This window comes from Camelus dromedarius, chromosome 5 (genome assembly GCF_036321535.1).
Source record: "Camelus dromedarius isolate mCamDro1 chromosome 5, mCamDro1.pat, whole genome shotgun sequence".
Taxonomy (NCBI): Eukaryota; Metazoa; Chordata; class Mammalia; order Artiodactyla; family Camelidae; genus Camelus; species Camelus dromedarius.
This window is the reverse complement of record NC_087440.1, coordinates 30,502,826-30,530,797: the sequence shown is the minus strand read 5'-3', so window position 1 is coordinate 30,530,797 and position 27,972 is coordinate 30,502,826. Positions and strand designations below refer to the sequence as shown.

Here is a 27,972-nt window from a genome sequence, read left to right as displayed (position 1 = left end):
TGTGCTTACTGTGTTGGAAATCTTTGTTCTCAAAGATGGACTGATGTGATAGTAGTAGTTTCCTGTTTAAGAGGTAACTTTTAATGCAACCTTTTAGCCGCTTTAAAACAGATACACACAGTGGTGTTTTCTCCTAGGCTCAAAGGTAAGTACTGTCCTATCATTTTAATAATCTTTCAGGCAAGTCCTGTGACAATTATACCAACAAGTTTCCTCAAACAACCCCCTACCCCCGACCACCACCCCTATGTTCTGTTTGTCCATATTCCCTTCACCAACTTCCTCTGTTATCACTGGTATTTGTACTTGAAAGTAAAAAGCAATCCCAAATTACAGCAAACTTGATGGCCCTACTCCACAGCCTGGCCCCTGATGGAGAGAGAGAGAAGGGGAGAAGCATGAAGGACCATCCAGAGATCAGGCACTACCAGAAGCCCAACTTGTCTTTCACCAACAGGCTTGGTGGACATGTCCCCAGCAGATGAGTCTTCACTGGCTTGGAGAACAGGAAGGACTATTTCACAAACACCACTGTGTTTGAATTTCTAGAGGCTACCCAGGCCAAGAAGACATCCCTAAGAGAGAAAAAGATACACACAAACTTAGAATTACAGCCTAGATATTCTTTTTAAACTATAAAATAGGTTGACATAATTTCCTGTAGCCATCAAGGCAAGATGGTATTACTCAAGAGGAATATAAGGGCAATGGGTTTAAAAGACAGAGGTATAAGCAGTCCTAATTTACTTAAGAGGATTTGAGATAGGAAATACCAGTGCCTTGTTTCATTGATATAAGTACATTCCAGGAAAACTTGGGGAGATGGACAAAATCTTCAGAACTTCTTTCCTTTCCTCCCACACTTAGCACCTTACTGTGCTACCTACCACTTACCCATTCCTTCTCAAATTTAAATTCCCAAAGTGGTCTGATTTGCACAAAGGAGATAAGCTAATATTTACAGTCACCAGTGGCTTAATACGTCATCAGATTTTTAAAGAGCATACACAGAGGTAGTGTGGTAACTGAAAAGTATGTAACTGCTAATTATGTCATCTTTATGTGGCAAACGTAAGCTCTTTTTAAGCAGGGAAACTTCCAGTAACCTGTACAGTCAGACATATATAGCAACCTACTCTACCTAAGGTAAGGTGATACTGATATTTTCAGAGTTACTGTGTTTTCCAACACAGTTAATTCAGCCACACCTGAATTATACGGGGAACTGTAAGCTCACCTGCAGTGCTTCACCACGCACTCATTGCTGCAGTACTCATTGTCCCAGTCCTTACTCACGACGGGAGGGTTCTCACAGCCGGACCTCACACATCGAGGCTGGGGTGAGAGTGTCACAGGAGACCCACTCACCAATTCAACATCCATTTGAGAAGGAGACTCAACCTACGGGAAGAAAGCACCAAAGACGGATCAGACTGCTACCTAGCTAGCTGGCCAGCTAGTCAAATTAACTTCGGGGTCCAGTGGAGCAACAGACGTTACAATCCCTCACAGATGAGGGTAAAGTTTCCAAATGAAGGTGAGTTCTTGGTCTCCTCCTCTATATCCCGCTTCAGAGTTTTGTCATGCAGACTGATAAGAAGACTATTCTTCCCAAAGGAATGCTGGCCATAATACTAGTATTTTAATTTTACCATCACTGACTTTGTCCCACATTTGAGTAATATTCCTCCGATAATATCAAATGTAGAATATGAGTCGAGGTTGAGTCACCTCAACAAAGATTAGAGGGGCTAAGAGAAGATAAAATGTGGTGCCATTAGAAAAAGGGGAGAAAAAACTTGGGAGATTCAAAGTTTCCTGATTTTGCTGGGTGGGGTTTGTTTATTTTTCTTTAAAATGATTGCTTCATTAATTGTGGAGTTAGAGTCACAAACCCGTATTTTAAAATGATTACTGGTCATGTACATGTTAAAACTAGGGTCAATGATACGAACCAAATGAATTTTTCTACCTATATCCCCTACCCATCTCCTTACTTCAAACATCAAGCCAAGCAGTCAGGGTTTGGGAGAAATGGAAGGATTTATCTCCAAAGCTTTGGATCCTTGCGCGGACATCTCTGAGAAATAACTCCATGCTTAGGCTGTATCTTCTCTAGATGAACTACTGTATTCTGATTAGTTAAGGAGCACATTGGGATAGGAGGCCCTCTTAATGTTTCTCACCAAGAACACTACAAAGTATCTTGGGTGGGCCAAGTCAGTAGTAGGGAACAGTCCTCTAGAGTGTTTCATACTCCTGGCTGCCAGACATTAAATGCTAGTAGCAACCCTAGCTTTTATTAGATGAACTGAAAATGCTCATACATTTTCACTGGTCTAAACGAAATACTTGAAAAGAGAGGCTCACCTCAGGAACCACGTCTGTGATCATCTCACAGATTGTCTCAGGAGAGGTTTCCTCCACTGTGTGGGCATCAGGGCTGCTGTTCATAGGCCGCTCAGGACTGCTTTCTACAGCTGGTGGAACTAAGGTCGTCTGCATTTTCAGGGTGGGTGGAGGCACTATTTTGACCTGCAGTGGAGGTGGCTGTTGCTGTAAATTGATTCGAAACTTCTGAGGTGGAGGCTGCTGCATGGCCTGGAGAGGAGGAGGCTGCTGCAGAATGGTCACTTGCTGCTGAGTGGGGGGCTGAGGCATCTGTTGCAATGGAGGGGGCTGTAGCCGGGGTGGAGGCAGCTGCATAGACGCTGCTGCTGCTGCTGCCGCCTGCAACACTGACCGAGTGACAATCTGGGCTTGCTGACTGGGCTGGATGGTGGCTGTGCTGGTCTGGCCTAGCTGGATCCCCCGGGAGGTCACTACTGTGGCTGGGATAACAGTAACCATCCCTCCTTGAGACATGGTAATAGAAGAGGGCAACATCTGTTTGGTAATAATCAACTTGGTGATATTGGGCTGACCCCCAGCCCCAGAAGACGCCTGGTTTGCCACATAGGATGAGAGAGTGGAGTTAACAACAATGGAAGGAGATAGGGCAGGGGGCTCTGTTGAGGCTGGTGCTGGAGATGCTGGGTCTGCAGTAGCCACAGGAGGTGGAGAGGGAGTCTGTGATGGTGGCGCTGGATCCAATTCCACTGTTTCCACAGTGGCCTAAAAGAAGACCAAAAAAAAAAAAAGTAATTGGGAGATCTATTCTCTTCCCAGGACATATTCACTCATAATCACCTCCTAAGAAAAGATACATCACACACTGGGGGAGGCATGGGGAGGAGAGAGGAGAAAGAGAAAGAACTACCTGGCTAAAGTAAACAATGGAAATAAACCCAGATAGATAGATTGTTTGGCAAAGTTTATGATGGAAACAATGAGAAACCTATTATATACTTATAAGCTTTGAATACTACACAGTATTAATTAATAGGTTCCATGGTTTTTGGTGGTAATTACTTCTTAAAATTGCTAATAAACAGCTCAAAAAATTTTTATGGGTTTAAATATCCACCTACCATAACCCTCTTACCTGACACTCTTGATTGTCTTTATAAGCAGCCAGAGCCTTCAGATACTCTTTCTTGGCAGCTTCAGTTTTCCTCTTATACACCTGCATGAAAGAGAGACTGCTTAGAAAGTCCTCACACTCCTGGAAAAGACTGTTAATATTATTTATTCATCAATAAAAGACAATTAATCTCAGTTTACATACTGACAACTCTTCTTAGTTGAATGCATTTCTGAAAGCTAGTAAACAAGACAGCCACCATGGCAGACTTTCCAGTGCCATCTATCTGAAAGCCAACGAATCAACAAGCTTGCAGAATAACTACACTTCTAAAGCTAACCCCAGAACTATAAGATCAGCAGTCTGCTTAGCTTGGGATTCTGTCTAACCAGTATACTCTTCCTTAAGGAATGCAGTAAACTGTCCACAGTAATGGCCACGAGATTTCCTCCTGTGCTGCATACCTAGTCTTCTATCAACAGCTACAACTTATTTCCACTTCCTAGTCTGTGAATTACTTTAGCCATTAGAATGCACTGACACAGAGAGAACGTGGGGGCACCTATTTTTGTTCTCTTGGAACACTCCTCTAAGTATGCCATACTGTAAAGAAGCCAGTCTAGCCTATTTGGAGGATGAGAGACCACATGAAGAGAACCAGGGCATCTCAGCCAACAGGTAGCACCAAAACTGCCAGACATGGGAGCAAGGTCATCTAGACCAGCCATACCAGCCATCTTTTGAGTATAACTGCAGGAACGAGTCCATGCAAGAAGACCAGTAAAACCACCCAACCAATTCACAGAATCATAAGAAATAATAAACTGCTGCTGTCTTAAGCCATTAAATTTGTGTTGACTTTATTAAACAGCAATAGATAACTGATAACAAATTATCTATAATAAATTCAACATTTTGTGTTAATTACTAAGTAGCAGATTTACTTTGACCTAAGACCTGAGGCGTCTAGGGTAATGATTAACTATAGCCATCTTCAATTTCAACTGTAATTTATATTTATGTAGTATGACAACTTTCATTTATTTGTTTAATCCAGATTAAATTTAGTGAGATTAACTATAGTTTTCAAGTCTATATGAAGCCAATGAGAAAACCCTAAAGCAAATCCTAAATCCAACCTTGGCTGTAGATTTTAAAGTTAGCTAGAGCATGCAGCTTACCAAAGAACAGCCTGATTTTACAGATAGAAAAAAAAAAGTAAGGCTTAGAAGAGTTAGATTCAGTGTTTTTATAATAATTACTAATTAATACTTTTTAAGATGGGTATTCTGGATTCAGTGTATAGCTGCAACGTATAAGACAAAGTATGATCTTGAATGCCACTAAAAGAGCTGATATTAAATAAGAACACGTAAGAAAGTACTAATTCCTCATTATTTTCCTCACCTGTTTTTGTTCCTCTCCAAGACTGTCCCACATGGAAGCCACAATTTTTGAAACCTCTCCAAAAGTGGCATTGGGATTCTGTCCCTTGATGGCGGCCTGTGTATCACGAAAGAATAAAGCATATGCTGAAACTGGTTTTTGAGGTTCATTAGGATCTTTCTTTTTTCTCTTCTTTGGGGCCTTCTGCTTTTTCCCTGCTTCCACCACAACTGTCTTCTGGCTGGGAAGTTGCTGTTGGGGAGAAAAAAAGAGAGAATTACAAGAAGGGAAGTATGTCTGAAGAACTGTAAGAAAAGGACTTTTATAGGGGAAACTACTCACATGAATGGAATTTTCAGAAATGCTAAAAATGGTTAAGACATGAGGACCAGTAAGAGTGGGGATTGGAAGGAGCATTATAAATGTAAATCGAGAGGCAGGACCCCATGCCCAGAAAAAAGCAGGGAAGATGGCAGGGCAGAAGTAAAGAATACTCAGTAGGATCTGTATGTCGAGTTTAATCACAGGATACCATGGCAGATTTGATTTTGGCAGGGAATGCCTCACCCTCCGGAATTCCTCAACACCATCCTCATGAAGTGAACTAGTAGGTGAAGGGGTGGTTGAAAGCCGATCTTCAGGTGACTGGGCAGGTGGCAGGATGGTGCCACCCCCTAAGCTCAAACCAAGTTGAGAACTCAGTTCTGACTGATCAATGGTGGTCAGCTGGCTATGCCCCATCAATCCAGATGTCATGTCTGTCATTGGTACATCAATTGTAACAGGTGGATTGGCACTATACTGAGTTCCTATAGAATGATCCAAGTCCTGAGAGAAGCAGAAGGGCTAATTAAACACGAAATATAAAAAACACCATTCTCCACCCTACCCCCTGAATTCAGGACAGTTTATAAACCCCCTGCTTATCCAGAGTGTATCACTGTTTAAACAAACATCAACTACTTTGTGTACATATAAAACATATTAAGCTCTTTAATAAAGTACAGAAATTAGTAAAAAGTCACTTTGTACTCAAAGGCCTACTCCAAAATAACTAAAAATAATCAGAGAAAATTTAATTTTGGACAAGTTAATTTAAAGAGCAAGTAAATTATTCAGTAACCTGGAGGTAGTGATGACACACAGGGTAAAGAAAAACTTCCCTCTTGTACCCTCCTAAAATTAACGGCTGTTAAAAAGTTGCAATACCCAGGGAATCAGGTAAATAAGGCCGCTGTTAGAGATGTCTGGCATCAAGTACAGTGTGTGAAGGTGTGCCCCTGAGGAGATGTGCTGGAAGCCCAATATGCTGATTTGTAACACATACCAATCCACAATTAATACTTTCGGTTCAGACAGTTTTTTGAATACACCCCTCAACATGCGAGTTATTATACTCCCATTTAAATGCTAGGATGTGAAAATCATAATAGTAGGGAAAATAACAAACAAAAAAAAATCCCAACAAATCATTTTCACTTCAAGGTTAACACTGGTCATTTTACAATTTTAAAACATTTTTTTCAAGTAAAATTGATTTAGATGATAAATATGATTTATTCAGAGGAACTGAGGTTTTTGTTGATGAGCCTTTAGCCACAAGAATGAGAAATAAGTAATACCTAAGTGTAGCAAGGACTAGAGAGTCACTTTTGTCTCCCCTAACACTATGCCCATGAGCTTGGGTAAGCCTGATAATGTCTTGCCCCTTACCATGGTCAAGCCCCCACTCAGGAGCCCCCCGCCCTGCTCCATCAAGCCATGGGTCATGCCCACTGGCATGTCCAATGTCTGGACCCCATACTGGGCTGAGAAGCTGCCATCCTGAGAGGAGGAAGGGTCTGCCAGGTCATCAAAGTGGCCAACCACATCTGAGACAGCCAGTGAGGGATCAGAATCCAAGGAGATAGGTGGGATTTCAAATTCCTCATCACCCAAGCTTGGTGTATGGAACGTCTGTAGGGGGAAAAAGGGAAAAAGAATTAGTGAGAAGAGGAGGAACCGCATACTGCTAAGTGTAGAACATGGCTGAATACTGGAGATTCTCAGTGTACCTCTTTTCAGCCACTATCTCATTTTTGTTATCAATTTGTTAGGACCTATTTAATTTTATAAATACATCTCCTTACTTCCTCATACCCTTGGTCATAAGGCACATACAAGGCTGCCAATCTTGTATCCAATCAACCAGTTCTCAATTCTTTTATCCCTTTTCTACCTTTACCATCTTGGTTGCCCTAAACTATTTAGCCCATTGGTCTAATGAATGATTCTTTCAGCACCCTTAGTAAGGACCCAGCACCTGCTTAGCCGTGATGCTTAAAATCTCTAAAGATTCTAATAGCAGTTATTTTATAATTATTACATCTAAACTATTAAGACCACAGAAACACAATGTTAACTAGACAATTATACTTTGACTATTGTTTTATGTTCCTTTGAAGCAGATCCTAAAAGGTACTTTCGTGGGAATCTTATGCCCCTCTAAAATAAATACACTTAAGAGTTTCCTACCTCTTCTCCATTTTAGAAATCATGATGCTAACGACAAATGAAATTCCCATTTGTACAAGATTTTGGGAAAAACCAGCAATGCCAAGACAAGGATAACAGTGAGGAGAAAAACCTTCATAAGAGACATAGCCAGAAGACAAACTGGTTCTTTAACAGTTCACAAACACTTTCCTAGCCTTGGTCTGAAGAAGCCTTTCTCCAAGAAAAGAAGATTACTCCAGCTGGAAGACCCAATCCCTTCCTCTGAGTCCAACTACAATTATAACCTACTCTTTCTATTCTGAATGAGGCCACCCTTCATGGAGCTACCAGACCAATATCTGGCCTACGATATACTAAATGCTATGGTTCCTTTGACACCAAAAACTAAAATGGCAGCATCTGCAGCAATTGAGCATTAATAATAGCAAGAGATTTTGGTATCAGAGAGATCTGGGTTCAAATCCCATCTCTGGACTTACTATATGACCTTGAATGGGTCTTCCTCATCTATAAAATGGGAGTTGTATTGGTCATCTCCTTATATGGTTATGAGGATTAATGGGATTTAGTACACAAAAACTTATCACATGGCCTGATATGGCCATATATAATTGCTTAATAATGGTTATTAACCACTGTTATTAGTGATAATATCCTAATTATTATTAAGTTGCCACTTGCCCCAACCATCATAGATTGTTGCTATCTTAGAAAGATTAAATTCTATCAACCTGTCCTATGGCACAGTAAATGTCAATTGATTCAAAGTCAACAAGTTCCTCAAGATTTTTCCAGACCCAGAAAGGGATCTCACTAATATAACTATTTTTAATTTTGCTAGAAAGAATAGTTGCAACCAGTAAAACTAGGGGGGAAAAAAGTACATCTGTGAAATGCCCTATTTCTTTGAATCACATTGAAAACATAAAAAAGTTTGCTAGAAGACAAAAAGATATGTATATAGCTTCACTTCTGTATTTTCCTCCTCCAAAAGCCTTACTATGTCACTTAGCATGGTAAAAATTTGGGATATAACATGAGAGGAGCATTAGGGGCATAGGGGCAGACAATTTCTGAGGAAAAACTAAAACTCTCCCCTAAAACTGAATTTTTTCTCAGTACAAAACTCATAATTTTTGTTACTGTGTGGAAGTTCTTAACTCCAGGCCCATGACACTTTCTGAAATTTCAGTTTAAGTTCATATGGACATTTTTCAGGAAGATAGTACAAACGTTTTTACCAAATTCTCATGCAAACAAAGTGACAGGGACAGGAAAAAGGATCAGGGAAACATTTACTGCACTAGATTAACAGTTGCATAATAGTGGTTTCCAGTTTTTAAAAAAATACACAGGTTGCTTTGGTAAAGCAAAAGACGCCTATCCTTTTCTGCTTACCACAACACATAAATAAGCAAATCTGCTGAGATATGAAAATGATACTACTCGTTAATGAGAACTGACAAATAAAAATTCATATCCAAAACAAAAGACCAGTGTTCTACAAAAGGACTAGCCCTCATAAACCATGTGGAGTGCTCTCCTGGACTACACTAAAAAGCCAGACAAGCAGAGATTCCATTGTATTGAATTAACAAGGCATTCTTTCTATGTACCACCCTCTGGAATGTGGAAACAGCTTTGTTATTTAGTATCTGTGGCTTTAATGGTGTTTTGGGGGGAGGTTTCTTTTATTTATTTGTTTCTTCCTTTAAAAAAGAAGAGTAAAATAATGGCAATGCTCAAGAATACAGAAGAGTAAATCACATGCTAGAATAGAGATTCACTCTAAATCTTTTACCACCACAAACGATCTGTAAGATTACGGGTAAAATTCAGTAATTAGTATCTAAAGTTGTTTTAGTGAATTTACTACATAACTAAATCATACTCTAGACTGTCAAATATAAAATAAAGGTAAAACTATAGCAACTATTAAAGTAAAAATAAAGGATTTCAACACAAAGGGAGAAAGTGGGAAGATGCTGCTGCTACCTTCTCCCTAGGTGCTCGTTTCCTTCTCTGTTTAATTCCTGGGCCTTGTTTAGGGAGGAAGCAGTTTGGGAATTATTTTATAAACAAGGATGCTTGGCTATTGAGAGAGCAAAGAAATAAAAAATACCATTTTCCCACCTTTTCACATTCTTCCATATCAAAACATACAATTCAGCATTTCTTTTTTTCTTTTTTTTTTTTTCAACAAAAGGTCTCACATATTTATGACTGAGCAAAAGCAACAGAGCACAGACATGGCCACAAAGAGAAACCCCATATTCCCAAACATATCCAGCTGTTCATGCAACAGCACTATCTTCAGAGTGATATGGTAAGATGCAGAACTTGACACAGCATAAATATGTGCGCCACCTCATGTGCGGCTCCTTATAGACCCAGCTTGGTTCTTCTCCACTGTCTTCTCTTGGAGTTGTACCTGATTTTATTACCAGTTTTCATTCGAATCCATTGGGGAATGGGATGATTCTGCTTTTGTTTCTTGGCCAGGAATCACTTGATCCTGAAAGTCTTGTGAGAAGACATGGCGAGGACCAAACTCAAGCGCACATAGGATGGCGGAGAAGAGAAGAGAGAGCCAGCATTTCTTTAAATAGTTTCCTGTGTAGATTATTCATTTTAAAGAAATTTATTTTAATCCAACACCTACTTACTCAACAATACACTGGAACTATGGGTTATTAAAATAATTTAATTTTTCTTAAAAGCTGACATAGTAGAGAAAATTTTAACTATTCAGCCTGAAATCATTAATTGATTCTAAAGTTATAAATACTTTTCCTAATTAAGGATAGGTATCTTTATGACTTATTTCTCCAGTGCTCAAAGCACAATGATCATTATTTAAGAGCCAATCTGAATGAGAAACAGAAAGATTAAATTCACTTAGGATTATAGAGCTTTCTTATCTCAGGCAATGATGTGATAACTGCTAAGCCTTCCTCTCTGGATACCTACTCTTTAACAATGATCATTACTTCTTATTTTACTGAGTTATAACTTATGTAAAGTACACAAATTTCACATGCTGCTCAATGAATTTTTATATATGTAAACACTCAATTAACTACCACCCAGATAAAGATACAGAACATTTCCATCATTCTAAGAGATTTTCTCATGCTCCTTCCTAGTCAATACGCCCTCCCTTCCAATCAGGTACCACTATTCTGATTTCTATCACCATAGTTTAGTGTTGTCTATTCTTGATCTTCATTAAAAAAAAACGAACTCATACAGTGTCTATTCTTTTTTGTCTGGCTTGTTTTACTCAACAATATATCTTTGAGATCACCCATGCTGCATTTATTAGTAGTTCATCCTTTTTTCATTGCTGTGTAGTATCCTTTTCTACAAATGTACCAATTTATAGACATTTGGGTTGCTTCCAGTGTTTATCTATATAAAGTTGCTGTGAACATACATGTTTTTGATTAATATATGCACTCATTTCTGTTATGCATATATCAAGGAGTGAAATTACCAGCTCACAGGGTAAAATATATGTTTATCTTTAGTATATACTGCTAGTTCTCCAAAGTGGTTGGATCAGTTTGCACTCTTACCAGCAATGACTGAGTTATCTACAACCTCACCAACTCTTGGAATTGTCAGTCTTTTTAATTTTCACCTTTCTGGTGGGTGTGCAATAGTATTTCATTATGATTTTTAACTGGTGAGTGATGATGACACTTTTTTATACGCCTAATGGAAATTGGGATACCCTCTTTAATGAAGTGCAAGTTCAAATCTTTTCCTCGTTTTAAAACTGGATTCTTTATTTCACTCTGCAGAAGTATTTGATATATTCTGAGTCAGAAATATGCATTACAATATCTTTCCCCAGTCTGTGAAGTGCCTATTTAAGTTCTTAATGATGTCTTTTGATGAAAAAGAATTCTTAATTTGAATTTTCTTATGGGTAGCACTTTTGTGGACATTTCTTTTCCTTGCAAGAAAACTCTACAAATTACTCTTCTTCTAAAAGAAAATTTTTTAATATTATCTTTACCTATTTCTAAGGTATATTTGGCGTGGCCCACATTAAGACCAGAAAAACAAAAAGCACAAACCAATTAAAAGTTTTGTTTTTTTTAAAAAGAGAAGGAAAGGTGAAAAGTTATAATGAGGAGAAATGTTAACAATGATACAGCCTTAGGGTAAAGGAAGCCGCTAAAATTTAGTTATGAGCTTCTTAGCAAAATAGTTTTTTTCCCTAAATTTCTTAAAGTCATAAAAGCAAAAACCAAGGATAGACTCAAACCTAGAAAGTTTCTTGATGAGGCCAATGTGAAATTTACAACACTCTAAATAATGAAATCAAACCATGGAGATATCACTCACAAGAAACTAGCAATGAGACTGCAAAGCATTAAATAAATTTTAGTTTTATATTGTTTCTAAATTTGCTGCTCATTTGAGTCACACTTTCCCCTACTTAGGAGAATGATAATAAATAGTAATAGCAACAAAGAAGTTTAAAAACTAGCAAATGCCCCTAGCCCATCTAATTCTCATCCAGGAAAACATCAAGGTTTATTATAGGATAAGCTCATTCAACAACAATTGAGAATTCTTAAACAACAAGTTTATACTGTATAGCACAGGGAACTATATTCAATACCTTGTAGTAACCCATGCTGAAAAAGAATATGAAAATGAATACATGACTATGACTGAAGTATTGTGCTGTACACTAGAAACTGACACATGATAAACTGACTATACTTCAATAAAAATATATTTTAAAAGATTTTTAATTGAGAATTATTAATACAAAAAAACTTTTACACCATGTTTGGAAAAAATCAAAATCTTCAAAAGACAGTAAAAGTTCAAGACTTCACAGTTTCTCAAAGACCAAGAAATTTCTTTTTGTCTGTTCCATCTTTCCCTTTTACCTTGCCTAAACAAATAATACATATTTATATTATGACAATATTTCAACCAAAAGTTCTCCAGGAATACTAAGGGACCTCACCATGACCATTAATTCTACCTAACAACATCGTAAGAAACTATTATTACAGCCATTTAACAGCTGGGGAAACTGTGACACACAGAAGTGAAGTAACCTGCCCAAACTGAGTCACTGGCAAAGAGAAACATATGTTCTACTCAACTCCCTTCAAGTTTTCTGGCAGCTATTTCCTTTCATCCTGTCACTAGCAAAACAAGGTAACACCATGTAAGTAATCATAACTATTAACCTAAAAAAAAAACAAACCAACACTGAGAAGGAAATTTAAGTGAAACAAAGACCCTTTCAACAGAGTACATTTCAAGAATGAACACATGTCCACGGTTAACCCCTGCTAGGTAAACTCCACTCACCCCAATTTCTTCGGCGGAAACATTTTCTCCCTACCGAGATCCCCCAAGATTGTTGCAGTTATTTCTCCCCCAAGAAAGGAGACAATCCCACTCTGTATTCCAATCCAGAATCACTCTGAAATAGGCTCGCTCTTTTCAACGTCCTGCTTTCCGGATGACAGCAGCTTCCCGGGCCTCCCCCATAGTCCTCACAGGCTCCGGAAACAGCTGACACTTTTCTCCAAACATCAACCGCCGCCCCAGGTTCTCAGCCCCCGATCCCCGGCGCCCGCGCTCTCCTCCCCACCACCCTCCCCGACCAATGCCTCTCGCCCCCCACCCCCCGTAGCGTCGGCAGCTCGTGCTCACCTCGGCCCCTGACAGGAAGGGATGCGAGGGCCCTGTGATCGTCAGGTAATTGTCATTTCCTCCGGGAAACTGGAAACCAAAAGAAAGCCGCGGGTATAAGTTAGAAGCAGGGAGTTAGCTCGGAGCGACGGATTCTGACCCCGACATTATGACAACACTCCCCAAAGCCCGCTCTCTCCCCCCTCCCGTCAGCCGCCTCGCCGCCCGGCTTCCCGTCTCTGCTTTATCCCCTCGGCCGCACTCTCTCCAGCCTTCTCAGCGCTCAGGATCCTACCTCCATCTTCACACAACGGCTACTACCACGGCCTCAGTGCCCTCATCGATCCCACCGCCCCCACAGGACTCGGAACTGCCGTCATTTCCGCAAGGACGTGCGTCGCTCTCCGCTGATTGGAAGGAGCGCCGTGCGGCTGTTGTCGGGAAGGCCGAGAGGACTGAAAACCTAGCTATCGCCCCCTGGTGCTTGGCGGGATAATGGCATGTAGAAGTGTGAGAGGCGTCCCTGGAGGTGATGTCTTGATATTACCGTCGCTCACACAGAAAGAGGATTTCGGGGGAGAGCAATAGAGACGTGATCTGGGCTAGAGGGGCCGGAGGTCGATAGATTGAGTGGCTAGAGGGACCGGAGGTAAGTGGCTGTGGAAATCGGGCGGACCCGGAATCCAGAGGAAACGGGACCATGACTTATGCTTATCTCTTCAAGTACATCATCATCGGGGATACAGGTAACCCGCGGGCGACAGCCCTCAGACTGTGGCGGGGATCCGAATCTCCCAAATCGGGCCATGGGGGCGGGGCTCAGTTAGTGGGCTGGGCGATTAAGTGAAGAGCTGGCGGGGGCGGGGCAGGGCGGGCGGCCGGGGGCGGGGCTCGGGGCTCCCCTTCCCCAGTCCCGGACACCCCAACACGGGGCTGTTCCCGGGTCGCGTGACTCCTAGATCGCGGGTCCTCCTCTTTCAGGTGTGGGGAAGTCATGTCTCCTCCTGCAGTTTACAGACAAGCGGTTCCAGCCTGTCCACGACCTCACAATAGGTAAAGTACATATATCTGTCCCAGAATAGAGTATGAAACTTTACTGGCTAAAGTGGAAAGTTAGCAGCCTTTAGTGTTCGAAGTACAAAGTTACCTCTCCCCACTTTTGAACTAGTTCAAAGTTATGTTAAGTGAAGAGTGACTAATCACATCCTGATAGATAGGGAGGAGTGTAATGGGGAGTAAATTGAAAGGTAACTGTAGATTTAGAGATGAGCGTGAGGTATGGATTAGTTGTCGTAGGGATTTTCTTCCCCAAATGCCATTGGTATGTTTATGAAAAACCCCATCAAAGCGTTAACTACTTATTCAAAAGCTCACCTTGCTTTGCGGCAAATTAGTGCGAACCGCACATATTTTTCAAAGCAATCATAATATCCATTTTTGTGTGTGTTGGAGAGGAAGAAGCAAATTGAAGAATTATCCCAAACTAGAGGTAGATGAAACTAATAACGTTTTTTAAAGAGAAGAGCATAATAGAGTTCTACAAACACACTGGTGATCCTAGAAAGTATAAACATCTTTCACACATTTGTGGTAAGGCACGGCCTGCTGAGGCTTTAGCAACCCCTGCCTCATAATCTTCATAATCCCAGCCCAAATAAAGAATATATATGTGAAACTAGTTTTCTTGCCCTGCAGATGTTTCTGAATAAAATCACTAGTTCTTATTGTATTGCCTCTTTCAAATCCCACCTTATGGAAATCTGAAGGTACTACTGCTCCCAAAGGATATATTTAAAGCCAAGTAACTAATGGGGTTAGAAAAGGATTTAGAGGATAGTATCGACAGGAAATTATTTTTGCAAATGAATATCAAGTGAACAGCCACACTGCGAGATGCTCTTGATACAGTGCTTAACAAGGCAAACACTGCGCCTACATTGGAAGTCCAGTGTAGGAGGTGGGGCTGGGAGCAGATACTGACAAGTAAATTCCTATTGCAAAAGGAAAGAAGAGGCTGCCACCTCTATCAGGAAAGGCTGAAAATGGAGGAATGAGCAAGAGTTAGCCAGGCAGAGGGGTTGTAGAGATGAGGGAAAAATGACCAGAGCAAGAGGAAATAACATGGGCAAAGGTTCAGGAATGACAGAGATCAGACTACCTTTGGGAAACTGGAAGTAATTTAATATGGCTGGAGCATGGAGTTTAAAGTGGACAGTGGCAAGGAATAAGGCTAGAGAACTTAGGGATGGAGTTTTGAAACACCTGAAGGTAGTGGGAGCAAATGACAAGTTTTAAAGCAGAGGAATAAAGTAATCAATCATGTTTTCCCCAGAGTCCAATACAGGTTTTGTTTCTGAATTCATTCTTCTATACCAAGATAAACAAAGCAGTTGGTTAGAAAATCTGTGTAATATATAAGGCTCACCAAATGCATAACTAGAAGAAGTTGCATAAAAGGAGACAAAAGTTTTATTTTTTAGTTATTCCCCATTGAAATTCCATTCCTGTTGTCCAGAAAGAAAAAAAAAATCAATGATTTTTTTCAGTAACAATCACTATTCTTGATGAAACTGTGTCAAGTAGTAAGAAACAATCCTTTTTTAAATCTGTCTTATTGACTGTAGAACCTTTGAGTTGAGAGAAATTCTGGATATTGTGCGTGGGGCCACTGAACAGGCACATTTCTGTCCTTCAGCAGAAACCAGATTAGTGCTCTTTCTTACTTGGAAATCAGAATTCCTGGAGTCAAGTACTGTATAAAAGTAGACAATAGGGGACATTGTCTGACTTATGACCAAGTATTTTTAATGTGAGTGACCTTTGATTTTTAAGTTTTGTCCTGACATTACCTTGAAAGAAGATGAAGTCCAGGTAAATCAAAACCTTTATTCAGACTGACTATTTCCATATTCCTATGAGGAAGGCTGTATTCTGGTGAACTCTGGTAATTACTGGGGGTCTGAAATATTTCATTCTCTAGAACCTATTTCTTAGATAGGCGCTTTTCTCAAACAAAAATTGTAGAATTGCAAGAAACAAATGTTGTTTCATAGAAAGGACTGGAGAGTGACTGAGAAAAATAATAGGAAATATTTTCCGAATTTTTCGAAGTTTTTTTAAACAGTTACAGAATTAAACATTACCTAGTCAGATTTAAGCATTAAATAATATTGTTTAAAAAGGTATTCACCTTTTCTATTTGACTTTTTAAGTAGTTTTAGCCCCATATCTGCTTTTTGGTTATAGTCCTGAGATCATAATCACCTAAAACGTAGTTTTTAACTCTAAAAGATTAAATAAAACTTCAAGAAACACAAAATTAATTGGAGAAAATAGGCAGCTGTAATGGGCTTAGTGGCACTGAGCGCAGACAGGATGAATCATTAGCACGTTGAGGAAAAGCATGAACCTCTCACTCAACATGCTGTTGTTCATGGAATCACATTCTTTCTCTTGGTCTTAACTGACAGGTGTGGAGTTTGGGGCACGTATGGTCAACATTGATGGAAAACAAATCAAACTACAAATCTGGGATACGGTGAGAGAAGACAAAAATTCTTCAGTCCTTGACTAAGATCCAAATATAACAGAAAAGGCCATTGAAGGGGCCAAGGGCTCTGAGGGTGGTGGGACTAATGATGGAGATGAGATGGGAGGGGGTGGAATGCCATACCTTTTTATTTTTGTTTTAAACTACCCAAGTAATTTATGTGAGTTTGTTCTAGTCAAAAAAATAATAAAAGTAAACCATCTAAGTATATAGAGTTAAAAGTGAATGGCCCCTTTACACACGTAAACCTCTTCTTCCTTTCAATTTTGGTTTCTGCTTTACCAGACTAAACCACTATTAACAATTCTGTGTTTATGCTTTCAGACTTTTTCTCTGTATTTAGATGCATAAATGTAAACATATACAAATATATGGTACTGGTTTTGTTTTTGTTAGTTTTTACATGTTAGAATCATGGTAAAGTAGACCTAGCTGTGTGACTTAGGTTTTTTTCTTTAGTAATCTCTATGGTTGGAAGCTTTTCCACCTCAATACATATACATCTACTTCATCCCTTTTAACCATTGCACAGAATCACAGATTGTACCATAACTTATTTAACCATCCTCCCCTTCATGGAAATTTAGGTCATTTCCAATTTTTCACCATTGCAGAGTTTCACTGAACATTCTTATCTACTACACCTTTTTGAGATTTTCTGTGGAATACCTGCCCAGAATTGGAAAATCTGGGTCAAAAGTTATACATACTTGAAAACTGACAAATGTAGTACTGCCAAAATTTAGTTTGACTTAGTGTAATTTTCCTTCATCCGGAAAAATTGCTTTCAGATGCATTATTTCACTTGGTTTTTACCTTTCTTTTCCCCAAGGGAAATAATATCCTAGTCTATTTTAAGTAGAAGGGAGCTAACACATAGTTCCTGATATGCAGCTAAAATCTCTTCCTATTTTTGTTCACTTCTTATTTGATTCTATTTCTTCTCAGAACTTAAAGCTGAAGCCCTTATATCTACAACCAGTGCACAAGTGATTTTTCCTTTTTTGCTTCCCTTTTCCCTCCTTCCCCACCTCAAGACATGCAGGTTTCTGTCTTAAAAGTAGTTCTTTGCTATTCTAGGCCCTATTTTGTAGGGGGTCCTTTTCTGGTGGTCCCCAAGGTTGTTACCACTTTTGAATGCACTCATCGATCAATTGCTTTTAACTAGGATGATTTCGTTGTATTTGCAAGCATTTTAATAATCTTTTGACCCCCTGATCAGATTCTTCATCTCACTATATTGGCTTGCCCTAATTGTAGAACATAGACTTCACATCTCTGATAGTGGTAGCACTAGCCGGATACCTCATAAACTTCTAAACTTGCTTCTTCTGTCCAGTTTCGTTTCTAGCCTTTTCTTCCCAGTAAAGCCGAGGAGGTATATTTCTCTATATCTGTTGCCAAGGTTAAGTTCATATATTTCTTAAACAGCTGCTACTTCATTCCCTTCTTTTATTGTTGGGGCCCAGGGATTCTTTGTCACTATTAACACAAGTTGGTATTACAACTCTCCTCTTATTATCCCCAGGGTTTTTATTTCCCAGAAAGGTAGATTTGGCCCCTAAAGAGGCCACAGGACAAATTCTGAGGAGGTGAAAAGAGTGAAGCCCATAGGTATCAAACCTGGTACAAGTTACATCCTGTCTTTTTATTTTTATTTTTATTTATTTATTTTTATTGAGTTATAGTCATTTTACAATGTTGTGTCAAATTCCAGTGTAGAGCACAATTTTTGAGTTATGCATGAATATACATATATTCATTGTCACATTTTTTTTTTCTCTGTGAGCTACCACAAGATCTTGTATATATTTCCCTGTGCTATACAGTGTAATCTTGTTTATCTATTCTGCATATGCCTGTCAGTATCCACAAATTTTGAAATCCCAGTCTGTCCCTTCCCACCCCCTGCCCCCTTGGCAACCACAAGTTTGGTATTCTATGTCTAGTAGCTACCAGTTAGTGGTATGGTCATGGTCATGGTCATGAGAGTGTCTAATTGTTGGCTTGCTGGCTTTTTCTTTTTTCCTGAAGTGGTAATAGGAGACACGGTGGATCATAAAATAAGAAAATTGAGAGCCACTGCTCTGTTGACAGGATGCTCAAGAATCACATGGCCTGATAGTCACTTGTGATGCAGTTGGCCTAGTTCTTTTCGGCTTCCTTTTAATAATTGTTTTTAAATAAGACTAAACTTTGTTGCATCATAGAAAGATACTAGGTTTCAGTGTACTAGGGCTTCCTACTTATTTGAAAATGTTTAGGGATTGCCATAAAGAGTATTTTTAAAGATATCAGGTTATCCAAAATTTTTTGTTGTCCCTGTTTTGGTTATTGATAAGGATTTAGGAAACTGTATTACTTTTTTTTAATTGAAGTATAGTCAGTTTACAATGTTGTGTCAATTTCTGGTATACAGCATAATAGTTCATACATATACATACATATATTGATTTTCATATTCTTTTTCATTATAGGTTACTCATATTACTTTTTCTCTTTGTTCATTCTCTATGTGTAGTTGCCCAAGTAACCATGCTAAATGAAGAGGCATTGTACTGTGACTAATATAAAATATTGATTAAATAATCCCAAATTCATTTGTATTTTACTTTGGAATGCATTTTGATTCTTAGGAAATGAGCCTATCTGACTTTGTAGGAATAGATACTCTATGTATCTTGAAACTGTATATAATGTGATGCTTCCACTTGGGAGAAATTAGAAAGCTGTTAATTCTCTTTATCAAACCTCTGTATTAATTCTTTGCTGCTTCAGATTTTTTTTTTTTTCCTCTGAGGGTGGACAGAGATACCTCAGACTGGTGCAGACCAACCCAAATTGAACTGCTCACTCTTTCTAGCTTATTGGCTCACAAACTTAGGTTCAGAAACTGAATGAGATGAGGAAGTATAGTGGTTTGGTTTTAAAAAGCATTTTCTGGGAGGAGGATATAGCTCAAGTGGTAGAGTGCCTGCTTTGCATGCATGAGGTCCTGGGTTCTATCCCCAGTACCTCCTCTAAAAATAAATAAACCTAATTACTTCTCCCTCTGCCACTGCCAAGACAAAATAATTAAATAATACAGTAATAAAGAAATAAAACATAAAAAATAAAATGTTTAAAAAAACGAAGTTTAAAAAAAAAAGCGTTTTCTGATGGTCCACTGTTTGCTGCTGCTAAAGTTAAATGCTGCCTTCTGATTCAGCCATCACCCAGGACTCCTTCAGACCTTTTTTAGTTCCTAGAAGGCCACGAGGAAGGAGGGGGCTTTCAACTATAGCAGAAGAGGAGAAAAAGTAAGATAAAAGCAAAACAGGAATCTGACAATTTAAGGTGTAAAACTATTAGGGAATAAGTGAAATTTACATGAGCTCTGGGAGGGAAAAGGCATATTTTAAACCTTAAAGTATTTTTAATGTGACCAACAAAGTTCTTTAGAATTATTTTTGGATTTTGATGTTCTAACAGGTATGCAACTCATTAAAAGCTTTTATGATGCTTATACTAAGAGATTCTTGTATTGTTGTAAAAGTTACCTTAGAATTCGTGTGCCGGGACACTCTTCTCACACTCAAACTTGGGTTTAGATTTACAACTCAGTGGCTGAGAAAGCAAACTTTTGTGCTACAAGGTACTAGACTGCTAAGTTTAATTATGGATTCAGCATTTTATAGACTTTATAACTTTTGGCCAGTTACTGAAGTTACACTTTGAGCCTCATTTTTTCCATCTGTATGGTCATTAGTACCATCACTATTACTGTCACCGTACTATGAGAAAGCTATTTATTTTCCCATGTCCACATCTTAGTTTTCCTATCTTTAAGTTATGAACAGTGGTATTCCTTCCTAACTTTTATGAAGTGATATGAGGATAAACAATTTCAAGAATGTGATAACTTTTCTAATAGGATAGATTCAATGCCCAGGGTATTCATATTTAGATGCTTTTGCTTCCTCTAAGGAAAAAAACCCCAAAACCTATTCCATCAAGAAAGCAAAAGCATCTAGTATAAGGGGGGCATCAATAAATCTCTCAGTTATAAATAAAACTTAATATCTTGGCCCCAGTTGGAAATGAGATTAGAGTGTGAATAGTTGGATGATTTTTTTTTTTTTTTTTAAAGAAAGCTCTGTCCTGGTCCCTGGGCTTCTTTTCCCTGTTCCTTACTCCTATTCGCCATGACAAGATCCCAGCAAGGGACATCTTGAGTGTAGTCCTGCCTTTATTAGTGGAACTCTAAAGTTTAACTAGCATATGCCCAATTCAAGTGCTTTTTATCTAATTTTCTACATTGATCCATTGGAATGAAACTTGTGTTAGGAATTCTAAGATAATTTTTCTTTTTATAGATAAAGGAATAGAAACAGAAAAAAAGGGTTAATGTGATATGTTTGACATTGTGTGGGATTGAATATACTCTTGAGTTTTTAGTCCTATTTCCAGTTGTCTCCTAGGGGATATTGGGAAATGCATGGGGTGTCTTTGATTGTCGCACTGACTGGGAATGCTACTGACACTTAGTCACAGGGAGCTAGGGATGCCAATGCATTCAGCAGTTTGATGGACAGTCTCACAGGAAGAATTGACCCACCCAAAATATCAATTGCAGCCCCATTAAAATAATTGATTTCCCACCTGGACTTTCCCTGGGCAGTCAGGCTTCCTTTCCCTAATTCTCTTTTCTTAATAGAAGTTCTTTTTAAAAATTAAGTCCTTTATGTTAAGTGATCAAGTCAGCCCTCTGGAAATAACCTGGTTTTGTTGGGGTTTTTTTGTTGCCATGTTGACGGGAAAGGCTGGGCAGGAATCCTTCCGTTCCATCACCCGTTCCTACTACAGGGGAGCGGCGGGAGCGCTGCTGGTGTATGACATTACAAGGTGAGTCAGAGCTGGAGGGGTGAGAGGGAGACTCTTCCCCATGGTGTCAAAATCGTTTTCTTTTCTGTCTACTGATTCTGGTAAGAATACTAAAGAGGAGTGACCTCTATAATATTTTTCTTTACACGTGTGACTTCCCCCTCTTCCCATACATTTGAAATTATGTTGACATTTTGAAATAGACCTCTGACCCACTTTCTAAACTTCTCTGCTGTAGGCGTGAAACCTTCAACCACCTGACCTCCTGGTTAGAGGATGCCCGGCAGCACTCTAGCTCCAACATGGTTATCATGCTGATTGGGAATAAGAGGTAAAATATTATTTGTATAAGTAATAAGTGTTAGGGATCATCTAGGTAACCTAAGGACATTGAATCACTTGAGCCCCAAACTTTTTTAGTTTAGGTACATTTAGTGTCTCAGTTAAAAAAAAATTATTGTGGTAAAACGTATGTAACATAAAATTTACCATTTTAACCATTTTTAAATGTACAGTTCTGTGGCATTAAGTATATTTACATTCTTCTGCAACCATCACCACCATCCATCTCCAGAACTTTTTCATCCCCCCAAACTGAAATTCTGTTCCTGTAAACACTAACTCCACGTTCCCCATCCCACCAGCCGGTAGCAACCAACATTTACTTTCTGTCTCTGGAAATTGACTACGCTAGGAACCTCTCATAAGTGGAATCATTCAATCTTTGTGTTTTGTTACTGGCTTATTTCTTTTGGCATAATGTCCTCAAGGTTTATCCACGCCGTAGCATGTGTCAGAATTTCCTTCCTTTTTGAGGCTGGATAGTAACCCATTGTATGTACTTACCACATTTTGTTTATTCATCCATTGATGGACACTTGGGTTGCTTCTTTTGGCTATTGTGAGTAATGCTGCTGTCAACATGAGCGTACAGATATCTCTTTGGGTCCTTGCTTTCAATTTTTTGGGATATATACTTAAAAGTGGAATTGCTGGATCTTACAGTAATTGGGTGTTAAATTTTTTGAGGTGCCACCGTGCTATTTTCCGTAGCGGCTGCACCATCCTAATATTACTACCAGTGATGACAAGGGTTCCAGTTTCCCCACAGCCTCACCAACATTTGTTATTCTCAGAAAATTTTCTATGGCAGCCATAAGCCAAAAGACATACCTACCTGTTTTGGTATTAAATAGTTAGATGTAAACAGTGTAACAAGTGTTTTGTCATAACAACTTAGTAACTGAAAAATGAAAAGCACAAATTAAAAGAAAAAGAATTTTTTATTTCATTCTTCAATAGCCACAGTTAGTCATTGATGACCTGTGTAAGCCTGTCGAGCACAGCACAGCTTCTCAAACCTGGGAATCACGATTGGACGCTTCCATTCTCCTTTCTATTCCAAATTGATTTTTGTGCTCCTTGTCACAGCAACTGCCAAAAACTCGGCTTCACAAAGATGTGCAAATGTTGAATGGAATCTGTCATAATCTGATGTTGACACTGCCATCTGTATTAAAGCTTGTAATTCATGTTGTGTTCTGATGTTGAGGGTTGCTGTTTCCCTTGAATATTTAAGGTAACCCGGAGCACCCTTGTGAGTTTGTAGTCATGCCTTGTTTGAGAACTGTGACCACAGATTACATGTACTCATTTACTGATTCAACCAATTTATGGAAAACCTATTATGTCCTAGACACTGTGCCAGACCCTGAGTGAGCAGGGTGAAAACAAAGTCATACCCTCACTCCCATGGACAATCTAGTGGGGACGTAGATAGTAAATACAAAATGATCTGTATCTGATTACAAATTGTGATAAATGCAGCGAAGGAAAAAAGGGGCACTATCAAAGAGAGTAGCAGGGTACCTGTGTTTGATGTAGTGATATTTAAGCTGCAGTCTGAAGGAAGGGCAAGAGTTCAGTGGGCAGACTTTTTTAAAAAAAAGCTATCAAGTAGCGGGGACAAACTCTGAAAGCCTTGAACTGGGAAGAAGCTTGACAAGTTTATAATGTTGAAAGAAACCTGGTATGGTTGGACTGAATCAAAGGGGAATGTTGCAGGAGGAGGTTGGAAAGGAAAGCAGGGGCCAGAGCTCCTAGCACTTGCAGGCCTGAGTGGGGAGTTTGGGTTTTATTGTTAACGCAGTAGGAAGCATTCAAGAGTTTTAAGCAGAGAAGTCACTTGATCAGATTTTAGAGGATCACCCTGGAGGGGAGCAAGTGTTGAAGTGGATCTCGGCTGCAGTAGTCCAAGTGAGAGAGTGGTGGATTGGACTAGGTTGATGACACTGGAGAGAGAGAAAAGGATGATTTTTAAGGCCTATTTTGGAAGTACCTCCCTTTGGGATGGATTAGGCATTCAGAGTAAAGGAGGAAAAGGTGTTAATGTCTTGGCTTTTGTCTTGTGCCAATTATGGAGGTGTGGAAGCCTGGGACAGAATCAGGTTGGGGGAAAATATCACATTCCATTTTCATGTACGTCTAAGGTGCCTTTTACACATCAAAAAGGAAATGAGGAATAGACAAATGGACAAACGGATCTGGAGCTTAGAGGAGCATCTGGGCCAGAGGTACAAACTTGGGAGTGTTGCCATTTGGAGGGATAGTTCTTCCCTGGTCGTCACACAGCTGATGAATAATACATATACATTTTGTAGTTTTGTTGTTCTTTAATGGACTTACTCCTTGATTTTTTTTCCCATGGTGAAAAACTGGCTCTATCTTCCTATTCTCCCATCACATAATTTTATCTATATCATTTTCTCTGAATCCTTCTTTTCCCTGGTGGCAGGCTGCTATTTATTATACACATTAATAATGAGACTAGTGAGAGTTAAGGCGACTGTGTTCTCCTTATTCCTGGCTCTCTCTCTTCTTGTGGATTGCCTCCAGGAAAGAGGAAGACACTTACCACTATGAGATGGGAAATCTATGACTTTTCTACTTCCCAACAACTGAAATTTCCCTTTCCTCTTCTTTCCTTTGCTTTAACTGGATCTCACTCAAAAAAGAAGCATAGGGCATACGCCTTGAGTTACTATGGGGCTTGCCTAACCTTTTATAAACCCTTTTTTCTCTGTCATAGAGTAAGGTATTAGCCTCAACCATGCAGCAGCTGGCAAGAATCTGATCTGAAGATTTTCCAAGAGGCCATGGAAATCAGTAACCTTATACAAGAGAGCATCATACAGGATCTACATTCCTTATGGATTAACTGGCAGTTGAAACAGCTATGGAATTCTTTTAGAGCAAGTGTTTCTTCTTTCACTTGGATCCTTTTTTTAGTTTTCTCGCCATTTAATCTCTTGCAGTGACTTAGAGTCCCGTAGGGACGTGAAGAGAGAAGAGGGAGAGGCCTTTGCTCGGGAACATGGACTCATATTCATGGAAACTTCAGCCAAAACAGCCTGCAATGTTGAAGAGGTACTATTTCCAAAAGAGTAGGGAAAGCTTTTCAGAGATCATGCCGTATCTTGGTCCTTTTATTCAGAATTCTCTTCCCCTGTAAGACATGGGTAAGGAAAGGATGTCTTATGGTCATAGTGACCATATGTCTCCCTTTAAGGTAATTGTTCAATTTCTTTTTTCTTTGATTCCTAAGGTTTTACTTTTGTATCGGGTTATGTTAATTGGCAAGTATGGATTGACACTGCTGTTACTTGTGAGTCATTTTAGTTGGAGCATCTAGTGGGTTCTACTGTAGTCATTCCTAAACCTGATGTTAACTATATCTTCAGTAACTAACTGAGAAAAGAGCATGTTTTATCTGCGGAGGGTGCCAACCTAGGAATTCTAGGTACATCTTGTGTCAGTACCAAAATACCACATAATACCTTTTTTCTTTTTGAAACTACTCTCAGTGGCTTTTACTGGGCCTTTGGGGGACCTTCTGTATTTTTGCTCCATTTTTCTACTGGTTCCTAATTCACCTTAGAAATAGGAATAATATTTGTATTCTCCTTTCCTAATTTCTCTACCTAAACTTGAGCCTAATACCGTGATTCCTGTCTCCTTTAGGCCTTCATTAACACAGCCAAAGAAATATATAGGAAGATCCAGCAGGGTTTATTTGATGTCCACAATGAGGTGAGAAAGCCTGAGGGGGCGGACAGTTCACTTTGCTTTATCTTAAACAGGACAGGAAGCTCCCTAGAGTGTAAGCATTTCCTGTCTAACATCATACTATTTGAAGCAAGTCATACTTGGTTTTTTAATGTAGGTACACAGAAACCTGTCATCATTTTCTGTTTTTGCTCAAGTTTGAGACCCAGAATGCTGAAAGAGATTATTAGTTGGTGATCCAAAAGGCTTATATGTGTGGGAAGTTTTCTTCTCAACATCAGTTTTTTACTATTTCAGAGCATGGAGAAGGTGTGATTCTTAATTACTCAGCATGGCCATTTCTATAAAGCACATTTTGGGGCCAAAAAAGAGAATTATATGCTAATATGCTGCTCCTTCTCTTTTGCCTCTCCTACTCTTCCCTAATCACATCCTGATTCTGCACGCAGCTTTGAAACTGAAGTATAACAGTCACTATAAAATGGGCACAAAAGCCACTTCCAGTGATCTTCAGTACCACAGCTGGCTAGCATGTCTTTTTTTTTTTTAATGGAGGTACTGGGAATTGAACCCAGGACCTTGTGCATGCTAAGCATGCACTCTACCACTGAGCTATAACCCCTCCGCCCCCAAGTCATCTCATCTTTACTGTCATAGGTTACTGTCCCACAACAGTCTGACTAGGCCACATGGTTACCTGCCAAGGCCATGTCTGCTGTTAGAAAGTGTAATTAACGATTTTTCCTTTTATCCCTCTCCTTTCTCCCATTTACTTTCGCACTGAGATGGGAACTATTGCCTCTTTTCTTTTACAGGCAAATGGCATCAAGATTGGCCCCCAGCAGTGTATTTCAACATCAGTGGGACCCAGTGCCTCCCAGCGGAACTCTCGTGACATCGGGGCCGACTCTGGCTGCTGCTGAACATCTGGCCTGGACTCTTTTTTTCCTTCCTGGAACAGCTTCAGATCAATAGGCTTAAAGAAAGAGGTCTTACTTGCTTTGGCTGAGAAAAGCCTCTTTTCAAGGTGTGACGTTTTGCCTTTCCACTTAAAGACCAGGGGAGAATTTGGGCCCTTACTGACCTGTCCTTCTTCAGGGACGTGAGCATTCCCTATAGATTAGGGCTCTTCTCGTTCTCCTATTTTAATTTCTAAAATGTTAGGATCAAAGCTGATTGTCACGGTAGTTCAAAAATAAATTCTTTTATAAACATACACAATCTACTCCCCACCAAGAATTAGTAACAAAGGTCTAGGACATTCTGCTTGAGCACTTGAGATTATTGGGATCTGGCTGGCCTTTGGACCAGAGATCCTCTGTCTGTGGATTTCATTAAGCGTTTTCACTTGCCATTTCGTAAGAGTTGTTGAAGGCAGTTCCTTCTCCTTGAACTGCTCAAGGATGCTGAATACTTCTCCACCACCCCATTGCTAGTTTCTCTGTCTTAGAGTAACTACAGAACTTTTGAGACCATTGGAGTTGCTCCTCAACCTGTGGCCACTTGCTGTCATTACCTACAGAAAATATCTTTCCCTGTTCATTTTGTTTTAGGGACCAGACCTAACATAGTAGTCAGTGTCTTTCACCAAATAGACTCCTCCTGTTTCTTCACACTCACTTCTTAATGAGACCTATTTTGACTTTGTGCTGTAATCAAGCCAGTCTGCTTACTGGACATGACATACTTGCTTCCACTTCTCTGCCTTTGCACATGCCCTACTCTCCACTAACATTATACCCAAAGTCCACATTTTTCCCCTTCAGAAAGCCTCCTTTGACTGACCTAGGGACTTCTGCACAATTATTGCACAGTATCCCGTAGCTTTCACCTGTTGTTTATTCATGTGTATATTTATTTGTATTTATGTTACTTTGTAAATATGTTTTATAGTTGCTTTGTGTGTGGAACCTGTCTCCCCATATAGGTTGTAAGCTCCTTGAGGGCAGGAACCATGTTATCCCTCCACTTTTGAAAACCCCTTCCTCCACCATTCCCTCACAGTGCCTAGTGCTACACATGTGATCACTGAATTTGACTGACACACTTAAAGACTGGGGACAGTTTTATTTTAGGCTGCAGAGGAAACAAAAGGCCTTAGACACATCTGTCTGTAATTCTATCTCAGTCTCTTCCACCTGCTTACCCTGGATTCTACATTGCTCTTCTCCCTCTCCTGTCTCTCCCTTCCCTGGCTCTTTGCCTCCATTCCATGTGGCATACAGGAAGGCTGCCTGCTTCCGAGCAGTCAAATAAGTGGGTACTTCTCCAGCCATTCTCCTTTTCAAGAGCATATGATACTATCCTAGTCCAATTTGCCTTTGCTTCACTCATTATGCAGCTTCCTGGGTGAGTTGCCGCATCATTTTGCCCTGATGTCCCATTCTCTTCCACAGCGCTGAGGTCTCGTGAGTTTTTCTCATCTTTTTTGGTTGTTGATGAATTGTTTCATTATTAAATATATGCATGTATTCAA

At 39.6% G+C, this 27,972-nt stretch overlaps 2 protein-coding genes and 1 pseudogene across 2 annotated transcripts; 1 reads left to right on the top strand and 2 right to left on the bottom strand.

Annotated features, from left to right (window-relative positions):
• Nucleotides 1-58: 58 nt before the first annotated feature.
• On the bottom strand, nt 59-13,435 carry TOX4 (TOX high mobility group box family member 4). Its single transcript, XM_010990171.3, has 9 exons — nt 13,314-13,435; nt 13,040-13,108; nt 6,563-6,805; nt 5,417-5,677; nt 4,871-5,101; nt 3,485-3,565; nt 2,371-3,114; nt 1,238-1,401; nt 59-575 (listed from the first exon to the last, which is right to left on the bottom strand). The coding sequence occupies exons 1-9, from the start codon at nt 13,317-13,319 to the stop codon at nt 515-517; spliced, it is 1,860 nt and encodes a 619-aa protein (XP_010988473.1). The 5' UTR covers nt 13,320-13,435; the 3' UTR covers nt 59-514.
• On the bottom strand, nt 8,625-9,898 carry LOC105097612 (large ribosomal subunit protein eL39-like; annotated as a pseudogene).
• On the top strand, nt 13,411-27,972 carry RAB2B (RAB2B, member RAS oncogene family). The gene is made up of 8 exons (XM_010990173.3): nt 13,411-13,764; nt 14,000-14,071; nt 16,489-16,556; nt 21,370-21,452; nt 21,670-21,762; nt 24,746-24,857; nt 25,452-25,520; nt 26,312-27,972. The coding sequence occupies exons 1-8, from the start codon at nt 13,719-13,721 to the stop codon at nt 26,417-26,419; spliced, it is 651 nt and encodes a 216-aa protein (XP_010988475.1). The 5' UTR covers nt 13,411-13,718; the 3' UTR covers nt 26,420-27,972.

What these genes read in the sequence shown, in the direction of transcription:
- TOX4 (XM_010990171.3), bottom strand. An exon ending in TGAGTGGGGGCTTGACCATG is followed by an intron (nt 5,678 to 6,562) that starts GTAAGGGGCAAG and finishes TGCTTCTCTCAG; the next exon opens with GACTTGGATCATTCTATAGG. An exon ending in TCACAGACGTGGTTCCTGAG is followed by an intron (nt 1,402 to 2,370) that starts GTGAGCCTCTCT and finishes TTCTTCCCGTAG; the next exon opens with GTTGAGTCTCCTTCTCAAAT.
- RAB2B (XM_010990173.3), top strand. Translation starts at nt 13,719, where the DNA reads ATGACTTATGCTTATCTCTTCAAGTACATCATCATCGGGGATACAG. An exon ending in AACTACAAATCTGGGATACG is followed by an intron (nt 16,557 to 21,369) that starts GTGAGAGAAGAC and finishes TTGACGGGAAAG; the next exon opens with GCTGGGCAGGAATCCTTCCG. An exon ending in CAGCCTGCAATGTTGAAGAG is followed by an intron (nt 24,858 to 25,451) that starts GTACTATTTCCA and finishes TGTCTCCTTTAG; the next exon opens with GCCTTCATTAACACAGCCAA.